The following is an 18,860-nucleotide window of genomic DNA, read 5'->3' on the forward strand; positions in this document are numbered from 1 at the left end:
ACGAGCTATTCTTCTAGAGACCAAGCTCTGATACCATGTAAAAATGTCTTCAAAAAGACTGTGAACAAAGGCACTAGATTCTCAATATGAAATATGTGCACAAAGGCATAAAATAAAGAGAACTTTTATTGAATAAGTGAAAGAGCTTTACCATTTACAAAGGGGGGAATCCCCTATTTATATACAAATGAGGACCCTTAGAGGGGCTCCCTCATATAGACGTTGGACCCCTCCAACGGTCATATTATTGACCATTGGAGGGGCCCAACATCTATATGATGTGGGCCCCTCTATGGCTAAAAGACAAAAAGTAAAGAATAAAAAATAAAAAGAAGAGAAATAAAGAAATACAAAAAAGAAAAGAGCATATTCAAAAGGAATATGCGAGAAATAAAGAAAATACTGTTTTACCCCTAGTGGGTATTACAAAAATTATATATATATATATATATATATATATATGTATGTATCTCTCTCTCTATATATATATAGAGAGAGAGATATATATAGATTACATTTTAACAAACATTATCCAGAGACCTTCCATTCTTTAACTAGTTGTAATACCTAACGAAGAATTAAAAGGTCTATGCTTGTTTTGTGCAACCTGCTGAAAAATGAGGCATTATTCACAATTTATTTCAAAATCCCATATTGGAGCAAGAGAGGAATTTGAAAATGATCAAATACTCCAACCTTTTAAAGATGAAGGAAAACACCTGATTCTTTTCGAATCACAGTTTAGTAATCTTCTAGGAATGCATAGAACATAAAATCTATTGATCAATATTTTAGCATTCATATTTTCCTGACATCATCATTCCAGCATACAACTGCAAATGCAAAGACTCCATCTAGAGTAGAAAGGAGAGAAGAATTGGCTCATATCATTGTAGCATCAGGTTGTCTTTCCGGTAAAGCAGCTTGAAAGGCTGGCAGCTCTCTATACGCATCATTGATCCGACTTAGAGTTGGAAATCTGGACTGTACATGCAAAAGTTTTAAACAATGCCCTCAGTGCAAAGCCTATCATCAGTAGTTGAGAAATAAAAGATAAATAATGTATTTCCTTTTAGTTCCAATGGTCTATTTTGGCAACTGAACAGCAAGACCTTCAAGAATTCAGAAATACAAAGTCCAACAAACATATCAATTGATGAGAATTACCTCCGACTCCTTTATAGTATCACCAGTAGAAATTAATAAATTAGTTACAATTTTCTGCCATCCTGTTACATGAATAACAAACTGTTGCTCGTATCTGTCAACACAAGCTAGAAGAATACATTTTAAGAGTAAAAGATGCCTTAATCACCAATTCACCAACTTAGAGTTCCTCTAAAAGTTCGAGTGAGCTAGCCATGTGGAAGCGAAGTATCTCTAGATAGACAAGCTGTGGGTTCTCAAAAGTATCTCGGTGAATGCTGAATGGAATGAAGACAGAGAAGCAGCAAATCTAGTGGATCATGACTTGGATAAGCTATCAGGATTAAAACAATGTTCACCGACTTAACTCACAAAAACAGGAGAAAAGAAACCATGAGGTTTCTTGGAACCAAAAGTGGATAGATTATGCCTCCCTTCCAGATTTACTAACTTGGAATATCTTCCACTATGTAACATGAACACTCCATTTAGGGTGCTGTACCCGTGTCGACATGGGTACCGCCACAGACGCAGTGCGGGTACGCCGCAGATCAGGTCCCGCACTGCATCAGGTCGGTCCAAAAAACCCGACCCGTGTCAAGTTTTTTTAAAGAACCCCCCCCCCCCCTCTCTCTCTCTCTCTCTCTCTGCCCTAACCCCCTGACTTGCTGTCTCTCTCTCTCTCAGCTCTCTCCACCCCTCGCAGCACCGCCCCTTCGCAGCTGTTACTCTCTCTGCGCAGCTCAGGTACTCTCTCCCTCTCTCTCTTCCCCCTCCTTGTTTCCCTCTCTCTTGTACTTGTCTTCCCCATCTCTTTCCCCCTCTCAATTTCCCTCTTTCAGTTTTTTTTTTTTAAGTTGTTTTTCAATTTTTTTTGTTTTAAGGTGTTTTCCAGTTATACTTATATATATTATTAGATATTCAAACCGAATATAAATTGTCTATTTTCAGACAGTATAGTTATTTAGATGTTTTCTATTGAATATATTTAATAATCTAGATATTTTCAGACTACATATAAATTATTTAGATATTTCAGACTGAATATATTTTGATATGGGTGATGAAGAAACAGACAAACCTCGATGTTTTTGTTATGGACTTTTGGATTTTTGGACCTTTTTGTCTTTTTGGTAAGCGTTCTATTTGTTAACTTGATAGTTGATACTTGATACTATGTTTATGAATGTTTTTCTATAGTTCTGTTTGCTAAGTGCTAATTGTTAGGTATTAATGTCTAATATCTATTTATCTGAAATTGTTATTAGCTTGCTATAAATTGTTTCTTAAATGTTAATTTGTTAGTTATAGTTGTAGCTTTACTTGTTATTGAATTTTGATTCTTTGAATAAAAGTTGTTTACTAGTTTAGTTGGTTGTTAAATGTTAATTGTTTAAATGTTAAATTAATTTATGTTGTCTTGTTAGAATAATAGATTTTGATTTTTGAAATTTATTTTATATTTATGTAATATTTAATATATATATATATATTATACATATATATATATATATATATATATATATATATATTATACATATATCGCTGTGTCCCCGTACCCACATTTTTAGGAATTGTCGTGTTGTACCCGCACCCTTACCTGTATCCATGTGACATAGATCTTCCATGAAAGACAAATAATATAAGGGCATCTTAAGTTGTGGATACATGGAATTAATACATGTGAAGCATTAGATTTTAAAGAAACTCAAGAAACCAAGTAGAAAGTTGAATGAAGTAAGATGATCCAATCGCATAGGGAGGTCAACATACAAACTACCGAGATGATGATTACCTCTAAGTGTGTTTTGGAGGAGAGGAGCATTCATAGTAAATCTACTAAAAAACTACTAGTCTGCCAGCATTTAGCTCTATTTAACCATAGTAATTATATGGTAAATTCTTGTACACAAAGCTTTATCAGTTAGGCCAAAAGTGTTATTGAATAAAATACTTTATAAATGAAAATTAACCAAAAAAGCAGCATGATTAGGTTACTACTAATCAAAAGTAGCTGCATGAATAGAAAATACCCACCATTTATGCATCATCAGGTGATCAATGTACTTCAAAGAAACAAGGCACTGACCATGGCAACTAGTCAACTTCGAATTTTTAGAGACAAGGGGATGTTTAACGCCCTTGGAAGAGAGAAATATTATAGAAGAAATAAATGATGCATATTTCAAAAGATCACACAAATAGGAAGAATTAAACCCTTAACTGACAAAACTGTGAGAAACCTACATCATTAACTTAATTCCCATAGTTTGAAGTGCACGTCATTTTTTTCTTCATCCTTTAGGTTTTAGGAGTATTATTAGCAAGTTAGCACCTTCCATCTTCCTCCAGCTACAATCTTATAGTATAGTTAAAGATTTTAATATTGAAGAAATACTAGGTTGAAGGAAGAGAAACTAACCATATCAATGCCAAAACGCTCTGCATTACTGATCTGTGGGGCCAAAAATATATCCGCCTGTATAAAACAACATTAATTCAAAACCATAACCCTCCATTAAGTTATATAATACCAAAAATGTGGTTAAAACAAGTTGAACGTTTGCTCTCATGAGCACGTAAAAGAAATGAGGAATATCATAGTCAAGTAAAAGGAATGAGCATCATAGTCAATGACTATGGGAAATTAATTACTTTTCCAGAAAAGCAACAAAACAGGCAGAACACAATCATTGCAAGAACATTTCATATTCATGGAGAAGAAGCATTTAGAGGATCAACATGTTAACCAGGAAAACAATGAAAACTAACCAGATAAACATCATCACCAGTGGCATATCTACCAGAAAGTTTCTCAAGCAGCTTCTCAATGGCTTCAGAAGTAAAAAACAACTTTAGATAAAATTGTGAACTAAAAAATATCATTGCAACTTTACTCCATCTTACTGATAGAAAAAAACTAAAGCATAAGCAATCAAAAGAAAATCCGACAACAACCAATTTCAATATACTCCATTAATTCAGGTGGATACATAGGAAGATGTGTCGGTATGTATGTAGTACATGCATGCTGAATACAAGTAATCACCTGAGCAGAAGGAATGCTACTAATCAATCATTCAATACAACTATCAGTGCTATGTATAATAGAACAGCAGAATAGTTTGTTACAATCATCCATGCTTTCACATCAACTTACAAACTGTAGTTCTATTGATGCAAAAAAAAACGCTTCCCCTCTCCTTGTCTTGCATCCTAATTGCTCAACCTTTTTTATCTTTCACATCAAGGAGCATGGTCCCAGCATTTCAGAAAAAAAAAACACATCCTTCAAATAAAAAAAGAGAAAAAAATGTTTTGTTGCACAAAGTTACGTACACTAAGCTGTAGAGGAAACAGAAGGCACCAACAAGGTCCACCAAAAGCCACAAATGGGCTTACTCACAAAACACACCAAAAGCCACAAATGGGCTTACTTACAAAACCCACACAAGGGGCAAGACAAGAAGCTAAAAATAAATAATATTTTATTGATAACCTTCATGCAAGAAGCATTCCAAAACGTGGGGGTTTTGCCCCATATTTATACACAAAAGAGGGGGGCTCCATAGAGAGTCGTTGGGACCCCAAAGACTTATGTTGTTGACTAGTCAACATGTGTTGACTAGTTCAATTACAAAAAGAAAAAAGAAAAAAGGAAGAATAAAGAAAGAGATAAATATATATTTATATAAATAAATATACATAATAATATATATAAATATATATTTTTACAATTTTTAACTCTCCCTCAAACTTACAGTACAATATCTAAAAGTTTGTCTAATAGAAAGTGGAAACGAGGAGCAACGAGAGGTTTGGTGAAGAAATTTGCTAACTGGTATTTTGATGTAACATAAGGCATCATGGTCTCATGTAAATAGTCCTCTCGAACATAGCAACAATCAATTTCGATATGTTTAGTACGTTCATGAAAAATATGATTAGTGGCAATGTAGATCGCACTCTTGTTGTCACAACACATGTGGGAGGCTCCTATCACTTGAGCTCTCATATCAGCCAACAACCTTCTGAGCTAAACTACCTCTATCGTTGTAATTGCCATGGCCCGATATTCAGCCTCTGATGATGAAAGTGAAACCTTCTGTTGCTTCTTGCATTGCCATAAAATCAGAGATTCACCTAAAAAACACAAAAAACCGTGGTTGAGTGTCTGTTATTGGGATCAACTCCCCAGTCATCATCAATATAAGCAATTAAATCTAAAGAAGATGAAACAGACCTAAAGAGGCCTCGAGAAAGAGAAATCTTAATATATCTAATAATACGCAAAACTGCATCCATGTGAATAGAAGTGAAAGTATGCTGAAATTGACTAGATGTGTGTACAACGTGTGTTATGTTAGGTATAGTAATTGAAAGGTAAAAGAGTGCTTCAATAAGTTATCTGTAAGAAGTAGAATCTTCGAAAAGTTCTCCATCATCAATTTGCATCTTGGTGTTGGCAATATCAGGGGTATCAACTATTTTATCATTTGTGATGTCAGACCTAGAGACAATGTCAAAAGCAAATTTAGATTGAGATAATAAATATCCAATAGGAGAGTAAGCAACTTTGATTCCTAAGAAATATTTTAAGAAGCTTAAATCAGTCATTTCAAAATGTTTTTTGAGAAGTTTTTTAATATTTTTAACTCCCGATTTATCTTCCCTGGTGATGATCATGTAGTCCACATAGACAAGAATAATAATAATACCTGTATTAGAAATCTTAACAAACAATGCAGTGTCAGTCAAACAAGTTCTAAATTCAATATCAAGCATAACTGGACTAAACTGGTCATACCAAACCTTTGGGGCTTGTTTAAGTCTATAGAGAGCCTTTTTCAAAGCGAAGAACTTTACCCTTAGAAACACTTATACTTGGTGGTGCCTCCATATAAACTTCTTATACTAGGTTTCTATTAAAAAAATCACTTTTAACATCCATTTGAAATATAGGTCATGTTGAAGATGTACCTACCACTCAAATCGAGAGAGAAGAGAGGGAGAGAGAGAGAGAGAGAGAGAGAGAGATGGCTGCACAAAGGAAAAGGAGAACCCGTACTTTCAATTAGGGCTAATCTCTATATTAAATAGAGATAGTCCAAAGAGCAAAATTACACCCAGGTCCCTCATTAAAGAATAAGTTTCAAATAACCTCTAGTTTAGAAAAACTTATTTACTAAAAACATCTTAGTCTCAACACTCCCCCTCAAGCTGGAGCATAGATATCAATCATGCTTAGCTTGTCACAACACTTTGAGAAATTTGGTCTTGCCAGGGCTTTGGTAAAAACATCAGCTACTTGATGTTCGGAAGATACATGATCGGTGCAGATATACCCAGCCTGAACCAAGTCGCGAACATAGTGACAGTCAACTTCAATATGTTTAGTTCTTTCATGAAACACTGGATTGTTGGCAATATATGTAGCCGCCCTATTGTCACACATCATCAACATAGGTAGGGATACTTTCTCCTGAAGCTCAGTCAAGATTGATTTTACCCACATAATCTCAGCTGCAGTCTGGGCCATTGCTCGGTATTCAGATTCAGCACTTGACCTGGCTACAACGGTTTGTTTCTTACTCCTCCAGGTAACAAGATTTCCTCCCACAAACGCACAAAATCCAGATGTTGACTTCCTATCTTCAACAGATCCTGCATAATCTGCGTCAGTGTAAGCAACAACGTCCAAAGATGGATTTCGTTTAAACAACAAACCTTTACCAGGAGATGCCTTTAAGTACCGGAGAACCATCATAGCTGCATCCCAGTGAACTTTTGTAGGTTTGTCCATGAACTGACTGATTTTACTCACAGCTAATGAAATGTCAGGTCTAGTAACAGTCACATATAGCAACTTACCCACCAAGGATCTAAAGCTGGCACTGTCCACATACTCAGACTTCTCATCGAACATGTGAGTTTTGGGATCCATTGGAATATTAGCTGGCTTGGCTCCTAGCATTCCAGTCTCTTTTAATAAGTCCAACACATACTTTCTTTGAGACAACACTAAGCCCTCTTTGTTTCTTGCAACTTCGATACCCAGAAAATATCGAAGGTGACCAAGATCTTTAGTAACAAAGTGTTTCTGAAGATGATCTTTTGTGGCAGAAATATCTTGGGCATTGCTCCCTGTTAATATGATGTCATCGACATATACCACCATAACCATTATTCCAACATTGGTTTTCTTGATAAACAAGGAGTGATCTGAGGCTGACCTGACAAAGCCAAAACTCGACATTACCTCAAATAATTTGTGAAACCATGCCCTTGGACTCTGCTTCAGGCCATAAATAGCCTTCTTCAACTTGCACACCTTCTTACACTCCCCCTGAACCTCGAAGCCTGGGGGTTGTTGCATGTAAACAGTCTCATGCAAATCCCCATACAAAAAGGCATTCTTGACACCCAACTGAAACAAGGGCCATCCATGGTGCACAACAACAGAAAGAACAAGACGAATAGTGCCAAGTCGAGCAACTGGGGAGAAAGTTTCAAAAAAGTCAACACCATAAGTCTGAGTATATCCTTTTGCAACCAACCGGGCTTTGTACCGTTCAATTGACCCATCCGAGTTATATTTAATGGTATATACCCATTTGCAGCCAACAATATCTGCATCAGTTGGAGGATCAACCAAATTCCAAGTGCCCCTAGAACATAGGGCATCCATCTCATCCTGCATAGCCTGCATCCATTTGGGGTCGAATCGAGCCTGACTGTGATGAAGCGGAACAGAGGAGGCAGACAAAGCCGAAATAAAATTCTTCATAGAAGCCCCAAGATTAACTTCAGAAACAAATTGAGAAATGGGATGAAGGGTGCACTGTCTTTTCCCTTTTCGCAGAGCAATAGGAAGATCCTCATCAATAGCAGAAATTTCAGGATCCTCAGAGTTACTTGCCTCAGGAGAAGGAGATAATGGGGGCATGGAGGTAGGTGGTAACCTGTGAGTATACACTATAGGAGGGTTTTTGTATCGAGACTCCCCAGAGGATGGAGCCACAGGCTTTGGAGTGAACGACTCTAAAGGAAAAGGGGGAATTGGCAGAGGAAAAACATCACCCTGACTCTCTTGTAACCTTGGAGTAATACTCGAAAAATAAGGAATAGACTCAAAGAAGGTAACGTCCGCACTGACATACTCTTTATGAGATATAGGATCATAGCAACGATATCCTTTTTTATTCTTAGGATACCCAAGGAAAACACATTTAATAGACTACGCAGCAAGTTTATCTCGATCAGGACCCAGCTTATGCACAAAACACACACATCCAAAAACTTTAGGGGGAATAGGAAAGAGAGGAGTCTCTGGACGGAGAATTTGAATTGGGATCTGGTCTTCTACAGAACTTGACGGCATGCGATTTATAAGAAACCCGGCTGTCAAAACCGCATCGCCCCAGTATGTAGCAGGCATATTGGATTGAATCATAAGGCACCGAGCAACATTAAGGATTTGTCTATGTTTCCTCTCAGCCACCCCATTTTGCTGGGAGGTATGGGGACATGTAAATTGAGGTTGAATCCCATTAACAGAATAGAATTGAAGTAAGTCTTTGGATTTGAACTCAATAGCATTATCAGTGCAAACAGTTTTAACACATATGTCAAATTGAGTTTTTATCTCTGCAATTAAAGATTTAAGAATGACAGGACCTTGAGACCGATCTTTTAATAAGAACACCCACGATAGTCTCGAGAAGTCATCAACAATAACTAGATAATAACGACACTGAGACCTATTCGGAATCCTACTCGGACCCCACACATCTACATGAAGAAGATCAAACAATCCTTGACTTGATGGACTCTGACTGGAAGGAAAAGAGCTTCGACAATGTTTTCCTAATTGACATGTTTCACACTGAAAAGAAAATGAAGAAGGTACATGAGGGATGACACGACGAAGTTTTGTCACTGGAAGGTGACCCAAACGATGATGCCACAATAGAGTACTTGAGGATGATGTAACAGCAGAATAGGCCGAAACTTCTGGTTGGTGTAGGTAATACAGACCACCTTCCTCATAGCCACCACCAATCCTTCTCCCCGTCAACAAGTCCTGAAAGGTGCATCCCATAGGATCAAAAATCACTCTACAATTCAACTCTTTTGTCATTCGACTGACTGATAATAAATTCTGTGGAAACGAAGGAGCATGAAGAACATGTGACAATTGAAGAGTAGGGGTAATAGACATGTTTCCCTGCCCTACAATTGGGGAAGAACTACCATCAGCAAGACGTACCCCTTTTTGACCTGTCACAGGTTTTAAACTCAAAAAATTGCTCGAGTTTCCGCACAAGTGACCAGAGGCTCCAGAATCAATGACCCACCTACCACCTTGAGCCGATTGGCCATTACCTGCCGAGCACACAACCTCCGCAACAGAAGACTTCGAATTGGATGATCGTAAAGAAAGGAGTTCGTCATATTCAGCCCTGCTAAGAGTTACACAATCATTGGAGGAATCTACATCTGATTTAACCATTTGAGCCATAATATAAACTGATGTGCTTGATTCACAAAATGCAGGAGCAACCACGACCGCGCATACCCACAATCAACTGTAAGCCCGACTATATCAAATTTTGACTTCACCAATGAAATCTCAACCAAGGATGGCACCAGGTTGCAAATCAAGATCACACATCCAACACAACCTAGTGTGTTTTACCATCACATCAGCCTCTACGACAACCAGTAGCAATACCCAACACAGAATCCCACTCCAAAAGACAAGGTTCCCACAAATAGAATAAATATTTTTTTTTCCCAACACCGCAGGGAATCACGCCTGCTGATTAAAAAAAATTTATTAACATGCTGTTTAAAAGAAAACAGCTAAGTTAAATGGATCACGACACAGCACCCAGCTGCTTGCTGAGTCAAAAGAATCACGATAGCTGCTCACTAAATAGAATCTGAGCACAACCAGTGATAACATAAAAAAATTTTAACTCCCGACCATCTCCCAGCCATATACATCATGACAGCAAAAAGCAATCAGATTCACGACTTTTAAATAGAGCACACAGAGTACAGAATCACCAACAACAATCCACTTCCAGCGTAGGTAGTCACGAAAACTCACAGCGAAATGACAACCAATCATTTTCAGAATCACCAACAGCAACCACACTTTTGAAGGATCACGGCAGGACAATCATTTTCAGAATCACCAACAACAACCAAACTTTTTAAGGATCACGGCAGGAACTACCAACTCGGCAGTAGGTAATCACAAAAAAAACAGCACCAAGGGGCTACGAAACCCACAACTAGCATCCACGACCAGATCTGTCATCAGATCTTAAAAAAAATTTAATCACTGACCTGATTGAAAAATATTCATTGAATCAACGTTTTTTTTTTCTACACGATCACGAAAGCCTCCACGATCGATTGTGCTTTGATCACACTCGATCACGCTCCCACGATCGGCTATTGCTCTGATACCATGTTGAAGATGTACCTACCACTCAGATCGAGAGAGAAGAGAGAGAGAGAGAGAGAGAGAGAGAGAGAGAGAGAGAGAGAGAGAGAGAGAGAGAGAGAGAGAGAGAGATGGCTGCACAAAGGAAAAGGAGAACCCGTACTTTCAATTAGGGCTAATCTCTATATTAAATAAAGATAGTCCAAAGAGCAAAATTACACCCAGGTCCCTCATTAAAGAATAAGTTTCAAATAACCTCTAGTTTAGAAAAACTTATTTACTAAAAACATCTTAGTCTCAACAGGTCATTTTCGAAAAGTGGCTAATGCTACTAGAGTTCGAACAGTGGTCATTCTAGCAACTAGAGCAAAGGTTTCCCCATAATCTATGTCATATTCTTGAGAATATCTCTAGGCAACTATTTGACTTTATATCTTTCAAGAGTTTCATCAATCTTTGTTTTAATTTTGTATACTCACCTACAACCTATAGGTTTTTTTCCTTTTGGAACATCATGAATGGTCCGAGTATTAGCCTTTTCTAAAACTTCTAACTTTATTCTCATGGCTTTTACCCATTCAAAATGTTCTTTAGCTTGAGTATAGTTTGAAGGTTCTACATATGAATGAATTGATGCAATAAATGCCATGTATTTTGGAGAAAAAGAATTATAAGATACAAACTTTTCAGGTGGTTTGGAAATCCTAGATGACCTTCTAGTAGGAACTTCAGGTTGTTCAACATATTTCTCCAATGCACATGGTTTTTCTAAGGTCCCTACGCCTAGAATATTGTAAATAGTTTTTGTTCCTATGAGGTTGCTCTTCAGTAATTATATCATCATGACCATTATCAAGAACACTTACATCTATTATATGAAGACCACTATCCAGATCACATTCATAATCACATTTTTCATGACTTGAACTTAAATCAAATAAAAAGTACTCATCTACTTTCTTCACCTTTTCAAAGTTAAAAAAGCTTTCTTTTTCTAAGGTCATAATACGTGAGCCATAAGTTTTTATTTTTAGGATCAAAGCACCAATAGCCTTTTTGGTTATCTGCATAACCCAAGAAGGCACAAGGAATAGCACGAGAAGAGAGTTTATCATTTTTGTTAGTAAAAACAAAACATTTGCACCAAAAAATTCTCAGTGTAGCACAATCAGGAGATACTTTAAAGAGTTTTTCAACTAGTGTTATATTTTGTAAAGAAGAAGAAGGCATTCTATTGATGAGATATATTGTAAAACCCACGTTTTAAAAAAAAACATCCGGACCCAGGTCACATCCGGACCCGGACCCAAACCCGAACCGAGTCCAGGGAAAACCCTAAGGGTTTTCCCTTTAAACATTTTACGCTTGCCTCTCTCTCTCCCCTCGCAGCCGCGGGTCTGCGTTTTTTCCCCCTCTGCTAAAAAGGGAAACCCCCGATCTGCACCCTCCCGCGCCCTTAAAATCACGCAAAGGGTGAGGGGGAAGCCCTCACCCCTGCGCTCCTCCTCCTCTCCCTCTCGATTGTGCTCTCTCTCTCTCGCTCCCGGTGTGCGACTGAACCCCGGAGCCGCCGCCGCCGCCGACGACGACAACTCTCTCTCAGGTACACACTTTCTCTTCCCTTCTTTTTCTTCTTCTTCCCCTTCTTCTCCTTCTTCTTATGTTTGCCGGAGGGCCGACAGGAGGCCGACGGCTCCCTATCGTACCCTCCCCCATTCTTTCTGCGTTCGCTGAAAAACCGGCAGGAGGCCGACGGCCCCCTGCCGCGCCCTCCCCCTCTCTGTGGCCTGTTTTAGAAGGATCGGCAGGGGCCTATGCCCCTGTCCCTTTGTTTCTCGATAGGACGACGAGGGGAAACACCCCCCTACCGCTTGTGCATGGCTTAAGCAGGGGTTGTGCCCCTGCCATTTTGGGTATTCGGTTGGCAGGGGCGATCGCCCCTGCTGCCGTGCGTATCCCGACAAGCAGGGGCACGCCCTTGCTGCCGTGGGTCTTTCGGCAGTCAGGGGCACGCCCCTGCTGCTGTGTGTTCTCGATAAGCAGGGGCAAGGCCCCTGCCATCCCTTCTAACTTCAGCAAGCAGGGAGGAGAATCCCTGCTATTCTAGAATATCGTCAGGCAGGGGCCTTCTGTAATGAAGTGCCAAACGAGAGAGGCGAAATCTCCAAGAGTAAGCACGGAAGCACGCACATACACAAAAGGCCACTAATAGGCAAAATAAACCACAAAAGGTGGTCAAACACACAAAAAGGTAAAAAAATATATTTCACTCATAAAATGCTTCATAAGAAGCTTAAAGAATACATGGGGCCAAGCCCCTTATTTATACACACTAAGGGACCCAAGGAGGGGCTCCCATAGAGTCGTTGGAGGGGTCCAACGACTCTATGGGGACCACTCTCAATCAAATAAAAAAAGGAAAAACAAAAAAGTAAAAATGAAAAAGAATAAAAGAGGAAAAATACAAAAGAAGCATATCTAGGATATGCGTGTACAAGTGAAAAGACAGAATAACCCCTATTGGGTATTACAAAATAAATATATATATTTATATATGTAGATAGACATATATATGTTAATATATATGTGTACGTGTCATAATCTCTCTCTCTCTCTCTATATATATATATATACATCATATTTTAACACCCCCCCTCAAACACACGATGAAATCACCGAGAGTTAGCTAAGGAAAAAGTAGAAGCGAGGCGATGGCAAAGCTTTGGTGAAGAAGTCCGCCAACTGATATTCGGTAGGAACATATGGGAGTTGAATGGTGCCCCGTAAGAACTCATCACGAATATAATGATAGTCCATCTCAATGTGTTTTGTTCGTTCATGAAAGGTGTAATTGCTAGCAATATAGATAGAACTCTTGTTGTCGCAACACAACTTTGAAGGAGTTGAGAATGAGACACCCATATCTTTAAGCAAGCTTCTTAACCATACAATCTCTCACCAAGAAACACACAATAACCTGTGGTAGAAATACGATCATCGGGGTTACCCCCCCAATCGGAGTCAGTATACGCAAGTAAAGTAAGAGGTGAAGAAGAGGGTAAGAATAATCCTTTAGTTATGGTATTTTTCAAGTATCTGATAATCCTCATTACTGCTGCCATGTGAATAGTAGAAAGAACAGTCTGAAATTGACTTGCACTATGAACTGCATGTGAAATGTCAGGCCTCGTAATAGATAAATATGTCAGTGATCCAATCAACTGACGGTAAGGCGTGGGGTCTGCTAATGGAGTGCCATCACTGGCTCTCATCTTGGCGTTGATCACTTCTGGAGTCTCCACCCTTTTATCATCTGTCAGCCCAGACCGGGCAATAATGTCGGAGGCAAGCTTCATCTGAGATAGGACATACCCTTTGGGGGAGTATGCAACTTCAATTCCTAAGGAATACCTTAGAAAACCCAGGTCAGACATATCAAAATTTTTCTTAAGAATATTTTTAATAAGGTCAATACCTTTCTTATCATTACCTGTGATAATCATGTCATCAACATATAACAACAAAATTGTTATGTATTCATTAGAAGATTTAATAAACAAAGCAGTATCTGTGTAACATGAGGAAAAACCATTATCAAGAACTACTTTGCTAAAAAGATCATACCAAGCTTTTGGTGTTTGTTTAAGACCATAGAGAGCTTTATTCAACTTTAGAATATATACTTTCCTAATTTCAAGACCTGGCGGAGGGTCCATGAGAACTTCTTCACATAGAGTTTCATTTAGAAAAGCATTTTTAACATCAAGTTGATATATCGGCCATTGCTTGATGGAGGCTAAAGCAATTAATGTTCGTACACTAGTCATTCTGTCTACAGGAGCAAAGGTTTCTTCATAATCAATCCCATATTCCTGGGTGTAGCCTTTTGCAACCAAGCGAGCTTTGTATCTTTCTAGAGACCCATCACATTTGGTTTTGACTTTATATACTCATCTACACCCAATTGCCTTTTTTCCTAATGGTTGACGAATAATGCTCCAAGTTTGGGCTTTGTTAAGAGTCTCTAATTCGATTTTCATAACTTCAATCCAATGTGGATGATCTTTAGCTTCTTTGAATGAGGTAGGCTCATGATACAAATGTATTAACATGAGACAAGTCCTATAATTCGGAGAAAAGGATTCATAAGACACAAATTTTTGAGGTGGCCTACTAGTACGAGAAGATCTCCTAGGTGGATTGTTATCAATAGATTCTTCTAAAGAGAAGTCTTGAGAGTATCTGTCAATAGCAGGTTGATGTTCATTTCCTAACTGTCGGGTATATACATTTATATCATTAAGGTTTTCATTTTGAGAAACATTATCATGTTGTGGTATATCATTATAATGTAAGATGTCATCACAAGTAGTATCACAAATAATTGCATCAGGGGACTCAATTCTAGGAGCTAAGTCAAATAGAAAGGAATAATCGATGTCTTCTCTAGATGTGTGAATATCAAAACCATTTTGTTCTTCAAGAAAGTTTACATTTCTTGACACATACAGTTTATTGTTTCGAATATCATAGCATCTATAGCCTTTTTTATTCTCACCATAGCCAATGAACATACATTCAAGAGCTATGGGTGACAATTTATCTTGTCCTTGAATAAGTACAAAGCATTTGCATCCAAAGATTCTTAGTCTATTAAAATCTGGAGTAATTTTAAATAATTTTTTAAAAGGTGAAACATTTTTTAAAGAAAAAGAGGGCATACGATTTATAAAATATGTTGCGGTAAGAAGAGCTTCGACCCAAAAGTTTTTAGGAACATTTTTAGACACAAGAAGAGTTCTTGTGGTTTCGATTAAATGTCTATGTTTTCTTTCCGCAAGACCATTTTGTTGCGGAGTTTTAGGACAAGATCGTTGGTGCAAAATTCCATTTATTTTAAAATAATTTTGAAAATCTTTAGACATGTACTCACCTCCAGAGTCAGATCTAAATATGGCTATATTGTTTTGAAATTGATTTTGAATAAGAACATGAAATTCTTTAAAATTAGTGAAGACATCGGATTTATTTTTAATAATGTAAACCCATGTATATCTAGTAAAGTCATCAATAAAAGAAACATAGTAAGAATAGCTCCCTTTGGACATAACGGGTGTCGGTCCCCATACATCGGAATGCACAAGTTCAAAAGGTCTTTTTGACACAAAATTACTATGTGAATATGGAAGAGAATGAATCTTCCCAAGAATACAATCATTGCATGTAAATGTATTTGTATTACAAAATTTTTTCAAAAACGGAAAGAGGTACAACTTGGAAATACTAGGGTGTCCAAGCCTCTTATGCCAAGTCTCAATATCTTTAGATTGAACATGATTACAAAATGATTTGGATGGCAAAGACAAAAAATTCATATAATAAAGGTCCCCTCTTCTATGGCCTTGCCCAATCCGCTTCCCGAACCGAAGATCCTGCACATAACAATGGGTTGGTGAAAAAGAGACATTACACTCAAAATCGGTAATTTGAGAAACTGAAAAAAGATTTAGATTAAGTTTTGGAATAATTCGTATTTTGGGAACAAAACATTCTTTGTTTGGGTCATAAGTTTTCTCAAGATTTCCAATGCCTTTAACATTCAAGGATGTTCCATCGGCAGTGGATACATATGATTTGAATTTATTGAGACTTTGTTTTGACAAAAATGATGCATTTGGAGTCATATGGAAGGAGGCACCCGAGTCAAGAATCCAAGAAGTCATACCTGGAAAAGAGATGGCGGCACCGGAAGTGGAAGGTGAAGAGGATGATGTAGAGGAGTTCATCTTTATAAATTGTTGAAGAGTTTTGGTTAGATGAGCGATGGACTCCTTTATGTCTCCATCCTTCTTTGAATCTTCATTTGTGTTTGGAGGAGTTTCAACCAAGGAAGCCACCTTCTTTTTGAATTTAGGGCAATCCGGACGAATATGGCCCGGTTCATTACAATTATGACAAATGATTTTTCTTCCTCCACCACCATTATTCTTCCAAAAATGTGGTGGTTTATATGATCTTACATTGTTGCCGGGTCTAGACACGGCATGTACTTCATCAACATCTCTTTTCAAGGCCAAACGAGTTTCTTCTTGACATAAGTCAGCCAAAATGTCACTTAAAGGGGTAGAGGCCCTATGAAGAAGGGATCCTCTAAGTTGCTCAAATTCGGGACGAAGCCCATGAATAAATTGAAAGAACCTCTCTTTTTTCATTTGCTCTTGTCGCATGGCAATAGCACTACCTTCACATTGAGGTTCGAGAAGAACAAGCCCATCCCATAAAGAAGATAGGGCACTATAATAGTCCATAATACTCATATCACCTTGCTTGGTAGCTCTTACCTTTTCTTATAGAAAAAAATGCCTAGCAAGGTCTCTTTGAGTGTAGATGCCTTTCATAAAAAACCAAACTTCATTAGCCTTCTTGAATTTTGCAAGATTTGCACAAATCTTTAATTCGACATTATTCGTGAACCATGCTAGAATTTTAGCATGCTCACTTTCCCAATCTTCCATTTTAGAAGAGTAGTCAAGAATAGCCTTCTCTTTTTCTTCTTCGTTCAATGCTTTTTCTGCATCTCCTTCAAACTTAGTTAACTTCAATTGTGGTTCTGGAATGGTTCCACATACATAACCCCAAAGTTTTTTACCTTTGAGATTATTTTCCATAGCGGCCGCCCACATGCGGTAATTGGTCCCATCCAATTTGAATGAGAGATCGATTTTTACATCTTTGTTGGCCATTTATATAAAAAGAATTTTGAAGACAAGAGAGAGGAGAGATATTACTTGTCAAGAGAGGATCCGATGAAACCTTCTCAACCAAGGCTTTGATACCATGTAATGAAGTGCCAAACGAGAGAGGCAAAATCTCCAAGAGTAAGCACGGAAGCACGCACATACACAAGAGGCCACTAATAGGCAAAATAAACCACAAAAGGTGGTCAAACACACAAAAAGGTAAAAAAATATATTTCACTCATAAAATGCTTCATAAGAAGCTTAAAGAATACATGGGGCCAAGCCCCTTATTTATACACACTAAGGGACCCAAGGAGGGGCTCCAATAGAGTCGTTGGAGCCCCTCCAACGGTCATATTTATGACCGTTGGAGGGGTCCAACGACTCTATGGGGACCACTCTCAATCAAATAAAAAAAGGAAAAACAAAAAAGTAAAAAAGAAAAAGAATAAAAGAGGAAAAATAAAAAAGAAGCATATCTAGGATATGCGTGTACAAATGAAAAGATAGAATTACCCCTATTGGGTATTACAAAATAAATATATATATTTATATATGTAGATAGACACATAGACATATATATATGTTAATATATATGTGTATGTGTCATAATATATATATATATATATACATCATATTTTAACACCTTCCCCCTTGTCTCCCTTCTGTTTGTAGGGCAAGGTCCAAGCCCCTGCAACCGTGACCTGTTGATAGGCAGGGGCCGGATCCCCACCTGCGCGCTTAGTTCGAAAGGCAGGGGCGCAGCCCGACCGCTGTCCTTTTTCTGCAAGCAGGAGCTTTGTCCATGTCGATGTTTTCTTTCTAGCAGGAAGTCTCTGTCGTCCGACAGAGAGCCCCTGCCGTCTCTAGTCCTTTTTGACAGACCGGCAGTGGCGATGCCCCTACCGCCAAGGCCTGCTCTTTCAGGCAGGGGTTCGACCCTTACCTCTTGCGTACTAATCAATTAGGGAGGGTACGCCACCCTCCCATCGTTCCTGTTTTAGCGAAAGGGTGCTATGGCACCCTCTCCTGTTCGCTTGGGCCGACGACCGGTGAACAGGGAAGTACCCCTGCTCCCTGCCTCTTCTTTTGTCGCTTTTATATTAACATTGTACTTTTCATAGATTACACGATGGACCCCGCTCGTGCCTCGCGGCTCGAGCCCTTCATCACCTACACTCGTAGGCGTACACAGCGACGTAACCTCCCGAGGTAGGGGAAAGTTGCACGAGGACTTTGGATGAATTAAATAAAGTATTTGGATATTGAGATAATGACAAGTGATATTTACATCCATATGACTTTGTGATCTCCTGTTATTTACTTGTCTTTATTTTTCTGAAATTTACATGTTTTTCGTATTCTACATGCATAGGCTTGTTCTATAGTAAATTCCTGTTACTATGTACTTGCTTTCTGTTGACGTTGCACCGTAGATACTTAGTATTGCTAGTACATGTTTGTTCCTTTACCGCCCTCAGGCAAGCTTCGCAGGGTGTGCTGGTGCACGTACAATA

The 18,860-nt window shown here is 38.3% G+C and overlaps 1 protein-coding gene across 1 annotated transcript in view; it reads right to left on the reverse strand.

The window, feature by feature from the left end:
* Positions 1 to 671: 671 nt before the first annotated feature.
* LOC149828425 (glutathione S-transferase zeta class-like) overlaps positions 672 to 18,860 on the reverse strand; it is a 53,652-nt gene continuing 35,463 nt past the window's right edge. Inside the window, exons 6-8 of the mRNA XM_090017048.1 lie at positions 3,919 to 3,980; positions 3,569 to 3,625; positions 672 to 984 (exon numbers count right to left, since the gene is read on the reverse strand). Coding sequence (XP_089873174.1) covers positions 883 to 984; positions 3,569 to 3,625; positions 3,919 to 3,980 — 221 coding nt within the window. The 3' untranslated portion in view covers positions 672 to 882. The remainder of the gene's footprint in view (positions 985 to 3,568; positions 3,626 to 3,918; positions 3,981 to 18,860) is intronic.

This window comes from Nuphar pumila, chromosome 9 (assembly GCF_984573655.1).
Source record: "Nuphar pumila chromosome 9, dmNupPumi1.hap1.1, whole genome shotgun sequence".
In the NCBI taxonomy this organism is placed as follows: Eukaryota; Viridiplantae; Streptophyta; class Magnoliopsida; order Nymphaeales; family Nymphaeaceae; genus Nuphar; species Nuphar pumila.